Source organism: Callospermophilus lateralis, chromosome 16, assembly GCF_048772815.1.
Source record: "Callospermophilus lateralis isolate mCalLat2 chromosome 16, mCalLat2.hap1, whole genome shotgun sequence".
NCBI lineage: Eukaryota > Metazoa > Chordata > Mammalia > Rodentia > Sciuridae > Callospermophilus > Callospermophilus lateralis.
The window spans coordinates 35607034-35620637 of record NC_135320.1 but is presented as its reverse complement, the minus strand read 5'-3'; the positions used below and the strand labels follow the sequence as shown (position 1 = coordinate 35620637).

The 13604-nt window shown below is 37.8% G+C and overlaps 1 protein-coding gene across 1 annotated transcript in view; it reads right to left on the bottom strand.

Annotated features, from left to right (window-relative positions):
• Positions 1 to 9990, bottom strand: part of Crispld1 (cysteine rich secretory protein LCCL domain containing 1) — a 42280-nt gene extending 32290 nt beyond the window's left edge. The window contains exon 1 of the mRNA XM_076835962.1: positions 9733 to 9990. Coding sequence (XP_076692077.1) covers positions 9733 to 9990 — 258 coding nt within the window. The remainder of the gene's footprint in view (positions 1 to 9732) is intronic.
• Between the last annotated feature and the right edge of the window lie 3614 nt (positions 9991 to 13604).

Below are 13604 nucleotides of genomic sequence, written 5' to 3'. Positions count from 1 at the left end.
ACTTAGGAGGGTAGGAAAGGGGCTTCTCTTCTCCTGCATCAGTTGTTACACTTGCTATATTATAAAAAGAGAGAAGGAGAAAGAAATCATTGAGAGGGAAAATTAAAGAAAATGGATTCTGGAGTCAGCTATTCATGTCTGCTTTTAAACCTTGCTCCCTGCAGGAGGCAGAAAGCTTTCCTTCTACTTCATATGGGGATCCCAGCAGTTAACATAATCACCTGGAACCTTGTTAGGAATGTAGGATATTAGATCCACCCCTAGATCTACTAGGTCAATATCTGCATTTTAACATGAACCCAGGGAATTCTATGCACATTAAAATTTGAGGGAGACAGAATAAAGTACCCTTGTTTCTACCCCACAAACTATACCTCATTGGTTTTTCATAAAAAATACTTTCTACCCTTAATATCCTGGTAACTGATTTCAAAATATGTATTGGTTAAACGTTTACAATATAAAGCACGCACAGCCTGCTTTGTGCAAAAGAGACTGTGTTGGTTTTCATATTTTGCCTTTGAAGTTGATGAGCCATCAATACAGGCTATCTGTTGTCTTTCCCCCAATAAGCTACATGTAGGTAGTTGACATAGTAATATCTTATTGATTCTATTAATCAGTATAGAGTAAAGAAAACCAGTAAGATTCACCAGATTACAGCGTTAGGTTCCTGTCTTTGGCCAGTTCGTAACCCATGAATGCAAGTTATGTAGTTGGGTCAACAGTACCTAATTGTATTTTTAGAGTTCCTATACAAATATCTATATTTAGCATTCAGTTTTCAATGTAAACCTCAAATATACTATCTGGTCTGTGTGTCCTAATCTGTATTGTCTAATATCCAGATACTTTAAAAATGGTTCCCCTCCTATGATGACTTTAATTATCTCTTTCTTCGCATGACTTAAATTATCTCTTTCTTGCCTAGTCAAGCAGTGACACTATGGGCAGTGGCTGGATAGAGTGATCTGAACAATGGCAAAATAGAGAAGGCACCAATATTTACCATCTCTGACTTTTTTTTTGGTAACATCATAACATACTAGTAAACTTCTCCCATACCTAATAGACTTCTGAACTTAAAGTAATGAGAGAAAAGTGAATTTGAAGTATCTCAACACCTCCCATACATCTGATTCCATAAGTACCCTTACCCAGAATCTCCAGAATCACTATTTCATAATAGTGATAATAGTCCTATCTTTAAAACCACCTTCTTTCCTTCCCACTCAATCCCAGCTGATGATTTTGCTTCGTAGTTCACTGGAAGTAATAAAAGCATTCATATAAAAATTCCCTTTTCTTTATCAAACACACCAAATGACCTACTTCTGTGTCAACAGCCTCAGCCTTTGCTGTTTGAATAAATGAACTGACTTGTAGTTCTATTTTCTCTCTCCCATACCAAGGGCTTTCTCAACTTGTTTGTTTCCATTGACCTATAAATACATTCACAAAAAATCAAAACAAAGCTTTTCCATATGCCTCTATAGCTGTAGTCTCCCATTTCTCCAATTTCCTTCACAGCAATGGTATCTTGAGAGGTAAGTTACTTTATTTGCATATCCTCTAATCTCTTCTTACTCCTCACCAGGGCTTTTGGGCACACTTCACCCCTGAAATCCCATAAGAAGGTTACCAACGGCCTCCATATTGACAAAATTAACTTATCTTCATATCTTTCAGCTTTTTCAGCAATACTGAAAAAAGTAATCTCTCCTTTGTCAATCTTTCCTGGCTTTGGCAACACCAACTTATTCTGTCTTTCCCCCCAAGCTTGCCAGCCACTTGTTCTCAACTTCTTTGTTGGCTTCTCCTTTCTGCTGGATCTTTACATAGTACCATGCCCCTGGGCTCAATCCAGGGTGTCGACCCCTGTAAATAAGTCTTCTCCTAAAATGATGTTGCTCAGCAACTTGAGTTCAGATAGCTCCTAATAATATCTATATGATCCCCACACTCTTATCTCCATTATTTTCGTCTCTTCACTGACCTTAAAATGCAACTGAGGATGGCTCGGAACCTTGAACTAAACTTAGCCAAAATGAAACTCCTGATTTCACCTTCACCTTCTCCTGCTGTTTCTCCTCCTGTCTCATCAAATGCTTCAACTATTCACCAAGGGGCTTTTAAAACCTCAGAACAGGAGCTGGGGATATAGCTCAATTGGCAGAATGCTTGCCTTGTATGCATAAGGCTCTGGGTTCAATCCTTGCACACACACACACACACACACACACACACACACCACACACATAAAAAAAACAACTCAGAACATTCCATATTCTTTCTTATACTTCACTGTTTACAAAACTAGTCAGCAATATTATTAGCAAACATTCACTGAAAGCACATACCTCTCTCCATCTTTATCAGTCTCACCCTGGCCCAAGTCACCACTATCTTTTACCTAGAATATAGTGATGGATCCCTAACTCAGTGAAAGGCTGACAGAGATTGACACTGGCAATAAGGCTACATCAGTTCCTTAAAAGAAACTGTCCAGTGGCTTACCATACTAGGAATAAAATCCAACAAGACTCAAAAGTTCTCTGGCCCATGCTTGTGTATCTATTTCATCTTCACTTCTCCTGTTACTGAAGAACATTCAGTCACATTGACCTTCTTTATGAAGCTCCAAAAGATGACTTAAAGACCTTGTGCTCAGTATATTTCTTCTGCCTAGAATAATAGTCTGTGTATCTCTGCTTAGCTGACTCCTTGTAATTCAGTTCTCATTTCAAAAGCCAACAGCTCAGAGAAACCCTCCCCTACTATTCAACAGGACTAGTCAATAGATGCTTAAATCATGTGCAATTATTTGGTTGTATAAATTCCTAAAAGGAATATCTAAGAAAATACAACCTGAATGATAACAAAGAATGAATGATCCTGAACTATCCCTCTTAACTGTGATTATATATAGCTACAAATAAATATTTTCAATTTTTCATAAAGGAGTTCAGTAAAGATAACAAAAAAAAAAAACATGCAAGGAAATTGCATTTTCATATAACTGCCCGTAAATTTGAGATCTGTTCCCTCTTGAATTTCCTTTCTAAAACTAAGTTGAAAAATTACAGTTAGCAGAGCATTAACAATATGTTGTTCTGTTCTGAATCTCACGCTAATGTTCTCATCTTCTGTTATGCAGAGAATAGGGTAAATGGCTGGGTTTAGGGATTGGGGAGGAGATAAATTAGGAAAACAGCAGACTTCTTTTTTCAAGGAAGTTAGAAAGCAAGGTAAGTTCTATCACCTCTAAACTTTAAGGATTGTGCTGATAACATGAGTATCAAGTAACTGGCGATGTCTGGAATCTCTGTAACCACTCTGGATTCCCCTGCAAGTTGACAGATCCAGAAACTTCTCCATCAATATTTAAACCAGAATGGATAATGCCCTCAGTTTTCAAAAAACCTGAAGCCTAGGCATCAGAGATTTAGATCTTGTACTAGATGCAGAAAATCCCAGCCTACTAGCAGCAAAGTCAATTGCATAATCTGGCAACAAGGCTTCCTTGAATTTTTCAGGATCAATGTTATGATTACAAAAAGGTTTACATTCACACTCTTACTGCTTTTCAACACCTTCACAGCTGCCACCACATTCCTAGCCACTGTCACTGTGATTACGGCAGTCACTCTGTCTCTCTTCCCATCATTGCCCCTCTGTTCACCACTTAAATATGATTTTCAATAAATCCAAACAGTCCTGAGTAAGTATAAGATAAGCTCCTCCTCTATTCAAATCTCAAAAAAAAAAAAATTTTTATCACTAAAAGGGAGAATCTCTAGAATAACCTGTATTTTTCCTTGCTAACTAGTTCTTCAACCTCGTTTTCTACACTTCCCCAGCTTTAACAGCCACATTACCAGGTCTGGACACTCAGGGGCTTCACGTCTATTCCTTGCTAGGAAGAATGCTTGCGGAGTTCAGTGCTGGGCCTCAAACAGTGCACGGTAAACACCAACATATATTGAACAAAAGAATTAATATTATTACAATTGCAGAATTTTGTGGCATTCTTCTAACTCTGATTATTTCATTGTAACTCCATGCCATGTCTTGCCTGTCTAAAGCCCTACTTCAGTTGCTTACATTTAGTAACTCCCAGAACTCCAGGGAGTTCCTCTACAGTTATTATAAAGTTCAGTAGAACTGGGCTATAATGTCACTTTATTTCTACAGGCAATATTATGTACAGTGCAATTTCCAAAAGAAAAAAAAAATTAAAGTGTCAATGCATTTTTTAAAATTCAATTTTCATGTACTTTAAAATTTTGTAAATGAAGATACTTAAATCAAAATATAACTTTATTATTTCTAAGAATTCTTACTGAAGTGAAATAACACTTTGGGAAAATCAAAGAAGCTATTTCATCTGGATATGGTGGCACATGTCTGTAATCCCAGCAGCTCAGGAGGCCGAGACAGGAGGATGGTGAGTTCAAAGTCAGCTTCAGCAAAAAGCAAGGGGCTAAGCAACTCAGTGAGACCCATCTCTAAATAAAATACAAAATAGGTCTGGGGATGTGTCTCAGTGGTCAAGTACCCTGAGTTCAATCCCCAGTATTAAAAAAAAAAAAAGCTATTTTAAATTTAGAATATAGAAATTTTAGTTACTTTAAATAATGATAATATTTTATGAAACATAAAGGAAATTTCATGTACCTTTAAGTGCATGTAAGTACTGAATAAAGTTAAAAATATTTAAATTTTGAAAATAACCAGAGAAGCACTATTCACAGAAAACTATTGCATTAGGAATCAAGAATTACAATGAAAACTTTCATTGTGATAAACTGAGGATACTATTTTAAAGTAAGAAATGTATAAACACTGAGCTATGGGTCAGTGAGTCTAAAGCCATCACATGTTCATCTGCATTTATTTTAGATATATGTTACTGAGGGCAAATAAGAGATTTATGAGAGCAAACAGCAACCCACAGCTAGAGATTTTTGCACATCATTTGTACATCCCAGATTAGCATCACCCTGTTCAAAAAACAAGGTTTCCCCATGTTAAGTTTCTGGAATTATGTGCTATGAAACACATAAGGAAAAACCCAATTTCCAATTTTAAGCATGGCCTTAGAAAGAATGCAAGGGACACACTGGAACCAAGCCACTGTTTGCCTCATCACACACTGCACATTGAAAGTACCACTAGGTTCACAGTCTCCGGTTGCTTAGCAAAAGGAGAGGCCTTCAGTGGTATTTTGTTCACATTTGGAATACAGTCCTGCCAAGCTTCTGCCCATATCCTCACCCACATTTGAGATGAGAGTAAACACATCCAGCCATCAACCCTCCCAGATGGCTGCCAACAGGTCTCAGGAAGACATGGAAACAGTAGTAATAGCGGGAAATGGTTTACATAATTGGGCAGTGTGTCGTTTTTAGGTCAAGCGCTTGATTGCTAAGGCACATTCTAGACATAGCTGCACTTTGTACAATAGTAAATGATTTTAGATTTTAGTTGATCTATATAATGTTTTAAGAGAACACATGTTAAAAAATGTGTTAACAAGATGCAAATACCCATTACTACTTTTTTGCTATTTAAGTTCCAGGACACTTGATAATTTTTAGCATCCCCTGAGTATCTGAAAAAACAAATTGTGAGGGATTCTGAATTATCTGAAGTATTTATGCCTTCTTCTCAAGTTGTTTCTATTTTCCATTCAGTGTCTCTGGTGTTGGTAATATTCTTTCTTCCAGAACTTTAATTATTTAATAATAATTTTAATTCTTTTTACCTGACCTCCTTAGCTATCCCACATATAATCTTACCTGTTCTTTTATCCATCCCTTCATTCAACACATATTTACTGAGCATTCAATTAACAAACACTTACTGAATACCTCTTCTATGCACCAAGCATTGGATGCTAAAGATAAATAAGGTATGATCCCTAATGTTCTAGGAAAGGAAAACAGAGAGGCAAATATTTTATTACAATGAAACTTAAATACTATTAACAGGCTACAATGAAGTGCTTTAGGAGCAGGGTAAGGAAATCAATACACCAAAGAAAACATCATAGGAAAGAATGTTTCAACTTAGTCTTGAGGGATAAATAGGAGTTTGCTAGGAGGAGACAAGAGTAGAGGTGAGTGACAGTGACGAGCACATATTCGGTTAAGGAAAATGTCAGTTTTCCTAAAAGGGAGGAGGGTGGATTAAGTCAGAAGTAAATTAGGAACAGATTGGTATAGTAGGCAGGTGGAAAACTCTACTACCCATGTAGATGTGAGGCAATGAGCAAATGAAATATAAGAGGATAAAACAGAAGAGATTCTGAGACAAATTCAGAAATATTCCTGAGACAAACTCTACTGAACTAGGCAAGTAGTTGGTATTTGTTTTTTGTGTGGAAAGGGGTGGCAGGACTTGAGGATGTGTCCAATTACCTGTTCGTTCATTTGTTTCTTGGGACTGAGCAGACAGACATCAGTGACATTCACTGAGAAAGATGCCAGGAAGGAATGCAGGTGGGCAAATGAGAGTGAAGGAAAAGGTAGTTAGTTTCCTTTTCAGACATCCTTTGCTTGAAATCTCTGTGGAAGAATATCACACAGAGATCATGCAAGGGACAGGAAGAAGTATGAGAAAGATGTGCACAAAGAGAGCGCGCAGATGGAGAGATGAAATATAAAGCCATGAATATCAGAGGGTATTTAAAGTCAGGGAGAAAAGGCACTGTAGAAGGAAGAAGGACAAAAAGCAAAATTCTGGGAAACAAATTTTAAGGACGAGCAGGAAACAAGGACATAGGAATGTATAAGCCAAATGATGAGGTCCCACAGCTCATGGACCGAAAGGCTTGAAGAAAGCAAACCCGTTCAACAGACTCCAATGTGTCCTCTCACGGCAACCTGTGGGCTTTATATTTTTTTCACTGATTTTACCAATGAAAGAAACAATATCCATAATGGTTGCCAACCATCAGAGTTAATACCAGCAATCAGCAGAGAAAAAATATGACCCTATTTAGTTCCAAAGCCAGTATTTTTTTCCTTTAAAACCATTGCGTCTTCAGCAAGAGTTTCCTTTGATGACTAAAAGGATTCCATTTCTCAATGTGCCCTAAATTAAATATAGAAAATCTCTCTTCAGGATTACTGGTTTCTTTCATCAATAACTCATTTCTCCCCTTCCTGACTCTGCCACATGTGTGAGATTTCATCAGCTCAATGTGCTTCTAGTTCCTGATAATCAGCCTGACAGTCCTTGCCACCTGCATGTGTCTGATCCTCTTCTTCTCATTGACATATGCCCTCCAATCTCTTGTAGAATTCGTGGTGCTGACCACCTTCACGAAACACCAAACAGCTTATCATTCTAACTCACAGTTAGAACATTCCACTACTCTGTGCTGCCCTGGTATTGTCCATAAACAAAGGATGTTGTGTTCTGGCTTACTAGAAAAGTTTCAGGTATTTCTATTCCTTCTTCTCAATCAACCTATAAGTTTTGCAAGGGAAGATGCAGCTTTCCAGAGTCAATGTTTAACCCTCCAAGTTAAATGAGGATAAGAGTAGGGTGGGGATGTGATGCTAATAAGTGTGGATGTGGCTTGGCTACCCTGGCACTAAAATAAGCACTAATTGTAAATAAGGTAACTGGTTATTCAAACATGGAATAAGAAATGACATACATGGTATACATGGCCAAAAGTGGTGGCATCTATCATAGGGCATGGCAGATTTTATGAAAACAGCTCTTTGGACAATTTTTAATAGTATTTTCTCAGAAAATAACAATTTGAATCAATTGTATTTTACAAGATTGATCCATATCTGTACTTACACTATCATAAAATACATAAATCAACAGTATTTCCAACAAGTAATATTTTTTAAACTTCCCCTTGAATGTGTATTCTAAAAATCCTGTATTCCAGTATTACAGTGAAGCACTGAACTCCTCTGAAGCCTGGTTAAAGGCCAAGACACAGTTCCAGTGCTAATAGTATCTAAGGGCAACACAACATAAACCCTGGCTGGTTTCTGAATCTACATTTCAAGGACAGAATGAAACCAATGAAACTAAAAAGAAACTCCTATAAACATCCCAGACCAGACATCATACAATAGACAGTTATTTTTTTTGGAAGTCAGACATGAAAGGGAATCACAGAACTGTTCTTTCATGATTTCCATAAATTTCTTAAATCACACACACAAATATTTTCAGATTTCCTTTTGTGGGTTTGAACTTCCAAGTTCTTTTTTTATTTTAAAGAAAAAGCTACTGAATACCTACCCACATGGAATAAGCATACAGTGGCCTACTTGGAAAGGTTCCCTAATTGGGAGCCTATTTGAAGACTGGTAGATGAAGAAGTCATGCTCTCTTTCACTATGGACACACACTTTAAGATACACAAGAAGCAGAAATAGGAAACATTCGAGATGTTATATCCTGCACTGAATTTTGAGAAGAGTTAATGATTTCTTTAGATGATATTTTAAAACATATGAGGAAGAAATAAAATTAGTTGCATATGGCATAGCAACACTTACTGAGATCTTGTGAGACACCAGTTAATGAGCTAACCTTGCACAGGTTATCTGTCCCATTTAATCCTCACAACAACCATCTAAGATTAGTACATGCATTATACATAAGGAAATGAAGTAGAGAGAAACTGTCCCACATCACACAACTAATGGGGGTCAGTGCCAAAATTTAAATCCACACAGCCTGTCTCGTGGCCCCCAATTCTCAAGTTCTCTTGAGTACTTCCTACCTTCTTTGGGGTAAAATATTTTGCCCAGTAAAAATCAAAACAATATAATGCAATATTTTCTAATGGGTAATGGAAACTTAGACTTCTATATATCTTGAAAGTTATCTAAATGAAGAATACCCAAGACAACTAATGTAAATGTAGAAAAAAGGAAAAACCAGAATGCATTAAAAATAACCACACCCTGCAATGTATGCAAAGGAGAAATATTATTTCTAATGTTCCTTAAAGAATCTTTGGTGTCACCAACTACTATTTACTATCAGGCTTTGCTAGTGCATAGCTAATTCATGGAAGTAATATCATGAATATTTGACATTTTCTAAATATGGAGAGTATACTAATACAGAAGTAATTTAGTTTCCCAAACTTGTTAATTTATGCTGAGTAAATATAAGATTATCAAGGATAAGGTGAATATTTTTATTTAATACTTTGCCCAGCCTTATTTTCATACTTGAAAGTTCACAAAAAAATGAATCCAGGGAAGGGGAAAGTCATTGCTGAAGCACTGTAACAGAAATATGCCCTTTACAATGTCAAAGGCCCATTAGAAATATATATATGGAATCCAGAAAGCTTCTTCAGAATCATTATCTCGGAACTTTCCACAACCACCATTCATAAGGTTCTATCAGATATTAGGATGTCATCATTCTATTAAGTCACTTAAAAGCCAATGCCCCTGCTGTCCAGTAGTATAGAGACTTTCAGGTTAAGAGTAGAATTTGGAGCACTTTAGTTGCATTTGAAGGTACTTAATTCTCTGAAACTCAAAGAGCTCTTAGAAATAAGAGGAACACTAATAAAGAATGTGCAGAGGAAGATATCCTTGAACAAAAGCTTTTTTTTATTTTATACAGGACAATGGTAAAATATTAAAGAAAAGTATGAAGAAATCTAACCATGATGGCTGAAAGCATCAATAAACATTTCTTTTGTATTTATCACTTGAAAAACATCCTTACCATATACTCCATATTTGAAGCTGTTGGATACACCTGACTTCGTAATTTATTATGAAGGTCCAAGATACTTTGCATGTCATTGTCTGTGATGGCCCTTTTGCCTCTTTGCTTGGCCGTCCACCACTCACCATCCTCATCCATGTATTTTTCCAACAGTTTCTCCAATAAAGTGGCGTTAGGAACCACCATGGCTGGAATTGCTCTAGCCATGAATAGCACTGTGGTTACTCTCAGCCACTCTTGCACGGTACACTTCATAATGAATGACCTCAGGATTTCCCCGGGAAAATCTCCAAGACAGGCTCTTCCACTCCTTTTGGCTATAACGACATGTCACGTGATTAAGATGAACGTACCAGTAGATATTATTAATACTCTAATAACAAAAGCAAAACAGTAGTTACAAAGGGAATGTGCCAGTTTGTCTATATAAAACCTTTCTGAAATTAGTTATCTACTTTCTTAAATTAATTTATCTTCAATCCATTTATTTTTCTTTTGGAGTATTTTAAACAATGCACCATTTCCACAAAATAGAGAATTATATTTTCCAAGATAACCACGAGGTCAAAAACGAATAGGAAAAGTAGATCAGGAGAGTCTAAGCTAGGAAAAAAAAAATTTTTTTTTCTTAAATACAAGACTTTAAATTTCTACACATTACATAGTGCCTGAAAAAGGTGTTATCTACCTAGAATGTTTATTTCCATCTGGAGGTTCAGTGTTCCTCTCTGGTGACTTTTAAGGTATTTTTGTTTTTAAATTAAGGCATTATTTGATTCCAGTGTCTCATTTTTTGTTAAGAGGCATTCATAATGACCATTACATTTCTGAAATTGAGGGTGAATGTTTTAAAGAAGTACAAAATGCAATTCATACTTGTTTCCGTGGGCACATAGAGAGGACCCAATGAATGGTTAGGGTCACTGGGGAAAGTCTCTTATCCACGCACAGGTCAAGAACTCGATCAACTCTCTCTTGGAAGGTATGTGCCTAACCTGTACCTCATCCAAGAAAGCCAGCAACTTCAGAGATTTTCCTCCCTTTTACTAAAGGAGCACACTTAACCCAATGGAGAGCGCGCGCCTGGGGAGGTGGTGAAACCAACAGAGTCACTTACAAGAACAAGATCCCGCTCATCTCCACAGCCACTGCTTTCTCAGCAGCCCACCTATCCTCCATGCTGGACCATTCTTAACAAGTTGGCTTTTTTATTATTCTTACTTAGAGTTAAAAAGAAAAGGGGAGCTAGGAAAAGGTAGCAGTGTGACCAGTGAATGATGCGTTTTAGAAACGCCCTTACCTCTCCAGTGTGAAGTTTCCTACAGGAGCTGAGCCCAGCAGGACGGCCGGCCTCTGCAGCCGCCTCCAGTCTTCACACTCCACTGCAAACACACAGCCCTGTTCGGGAGAGACCCGGACGCAGCGAGTCCCTGAGCAAGGAGGGCGCTGACTACAGGGGGACGCGAGCCTCTGACTCCTCGGTTCCTTTCAAACCTGGAAGAAGTAGCAGGCAAAGCGCTCCAAGTTAGACCAAGAGCTTTGGGGCGGAAAGAGAGCTGCTTCTTTAGCTTGCCACGGTGGGCGCCCAAGCGTCTCTAAGCGTTATCTGCAGGAGCAAGGGGCGGGGACACCAGCAGGGCTCGGCAGCGACCTCGCGCTCCTGTCGGGTGCAGTCTGGGCGCGCAGAGCCAGGCGCCAAGCGCTTCCGCCGCTCCCTCGCGCTCGCGGGCATTTATTGCGGTCCCTGCGCGCGCACGTGACGTGGGCGCTCCTCCTCGCCCACCCCACCTCCACCTCACCCGGCCCTGGCCCAAAGCCCGCTGCAGCGCAGCAGCTGCCCGCCCCGCTTCTCCTGGCGCGGGGAAGCCAGGGCGCCCGGCCTTTGTGGGCGAGCTTTGGACCTCAGAGGCCAAGGAGGGGATGGACTGAATCCTGGAAGGTGTGTGTGAGGAGGTCTCCCACTTCCTCCCGCTCCTTTGGACTCCTCTACTTTCAAAGATCCTCTTCTTAGTTCCTTTCTGATGAGATTCTAAAATGCTTCAATAGCCTTTACAGAAACGTAGCTGCCCTGCCTGAGAACAGGGGGTAGACGTGGGGGGTTATCCACCTTAAATGGAGACACAAAGGAGAACTGGGGGAGGGATGGAGAAAGGAAGACTTTTTTTTTTTTTTTTCTTTTCATTTTCTGCAGGGGTCAGCATCTGTTTCAGGAGCTAGTATCTAGAATAGAGAAGTTATTCTTTTTGGCTCCATTACGTCTTTACGAGGTCCAGATGGAGAGTGGGTTTCATAAAATGATGGGGCTATGGGTGATTAAGGTTGCCTGACAATTGAGAGCCACAATTCACCCATCATATATGTAGCACTGTCTTCCCACGGTGACTGCAGAATTTTTTTTTCTTCCTATTAATGTATATACTTATGGAGTTAATAGAAAGGGTACCAGCAGTTAATTTAAACAGTACTAGGTTGTCACAAATTCAAACTCCAGTCCTAGAATAGACAATGAAAGAGAGTCTCCCTGTTGTCTATGTTGTAATTTAGAGTAAGAACATTAATAGGTTACAATCCATAATGTTACAGGCTCACCCTGCTGAATACACTGATTTCTACAGGCACGTTTTGTTGTTGTTTGTTTGTTTGTTTGTTTTTAAGTGCAAAAACAGTTTCTAACTATTTATTTATTTATTTATTTATTTATTTATTTATTTTTGCATTACGATTCTTAATACACCATCCCATTACTTTTGGAAGGAGGGGTGGTACTGCAGATAAAATCTAGAGCCTTGCATATACTAGGCAAGCACTCTATTAGAGAACTACCTCTCTAGCCCTAGTTCATTTACTGTTGCTTACTTTTTGTAGTGAGTTATAATCTCGATGTCTAAATACTGGAGTATCCAGCATATGATTAATATAAAACATTCTAGTAACTCATACCTCAATGGCTGCCTGTCTTCACCATCTAACTACACTTCTTTTTAAATTAAACTTGAAAAGCTCAGCTTTAAGCCTCATGAGACCTTTCTTCTCACAGGAAGAAAGAGGAAGCATCATTTATCTGAAGGGTGAGAAAGGTGTCAGGTTCTGGTGCACATAAGTCTTCCATAGGTATAATTTCACAATTTTTATAGCAACTTAAGCACAAAAGGACTGTTAAATGCATACTTTTCAAATGATTATTTTTAGTTCTCATGCACTAGGTTCAGAAAACTTGATATCCTCCTACAAACTGATGGAAGATCACCAAAGTCCATGGTTCAATAAAAAAAATCATTTGTAAAAGCAATCATTTGTTACAGCAATTAAAGAACATGTTTCCATACTTCAACTTTTACATGGCATTGAAAATAAACCAAGTATTGAGTAAAAAGATTAAAAGTAATAATATTACTTGAAGTACTTTTAAAGAAAACTCAAATTGGGAAAAAGGAAATTAAGATAATACGGAAATTAAGTTAAATGCAGTGATAATCCTTAAAGGTTTCAATTTAAAACCTTTCCACACAATGGACAAATCTGACTCAAAAATGCTTACATTAAAGAAAATAAAGTTTAGTTTTAAGGTTTTACTTCCAAACTTTCTCCAGGCAAGGAAAAAAAAAACTTTAATTCAATGTTTTCATTGGCTTTAATATAAAAGAATGATTTTATATAATTCTCATGTTAAACATTAACATTTCAGTGATAAATCTTGTCATTCCTGTTCAGTATATTTTGAAAAGAAAAATCATCAATTAAATATTTTTTTAAAAAGTTAACTTAGCCAAAATACTATGATAAATTTTCTATGACAGTTGATGCATAACAGAGTGGTTTGCCTTAGTACAGAATTAATTCCTTAAGGAAAATAAATGTGCTCTCAATTA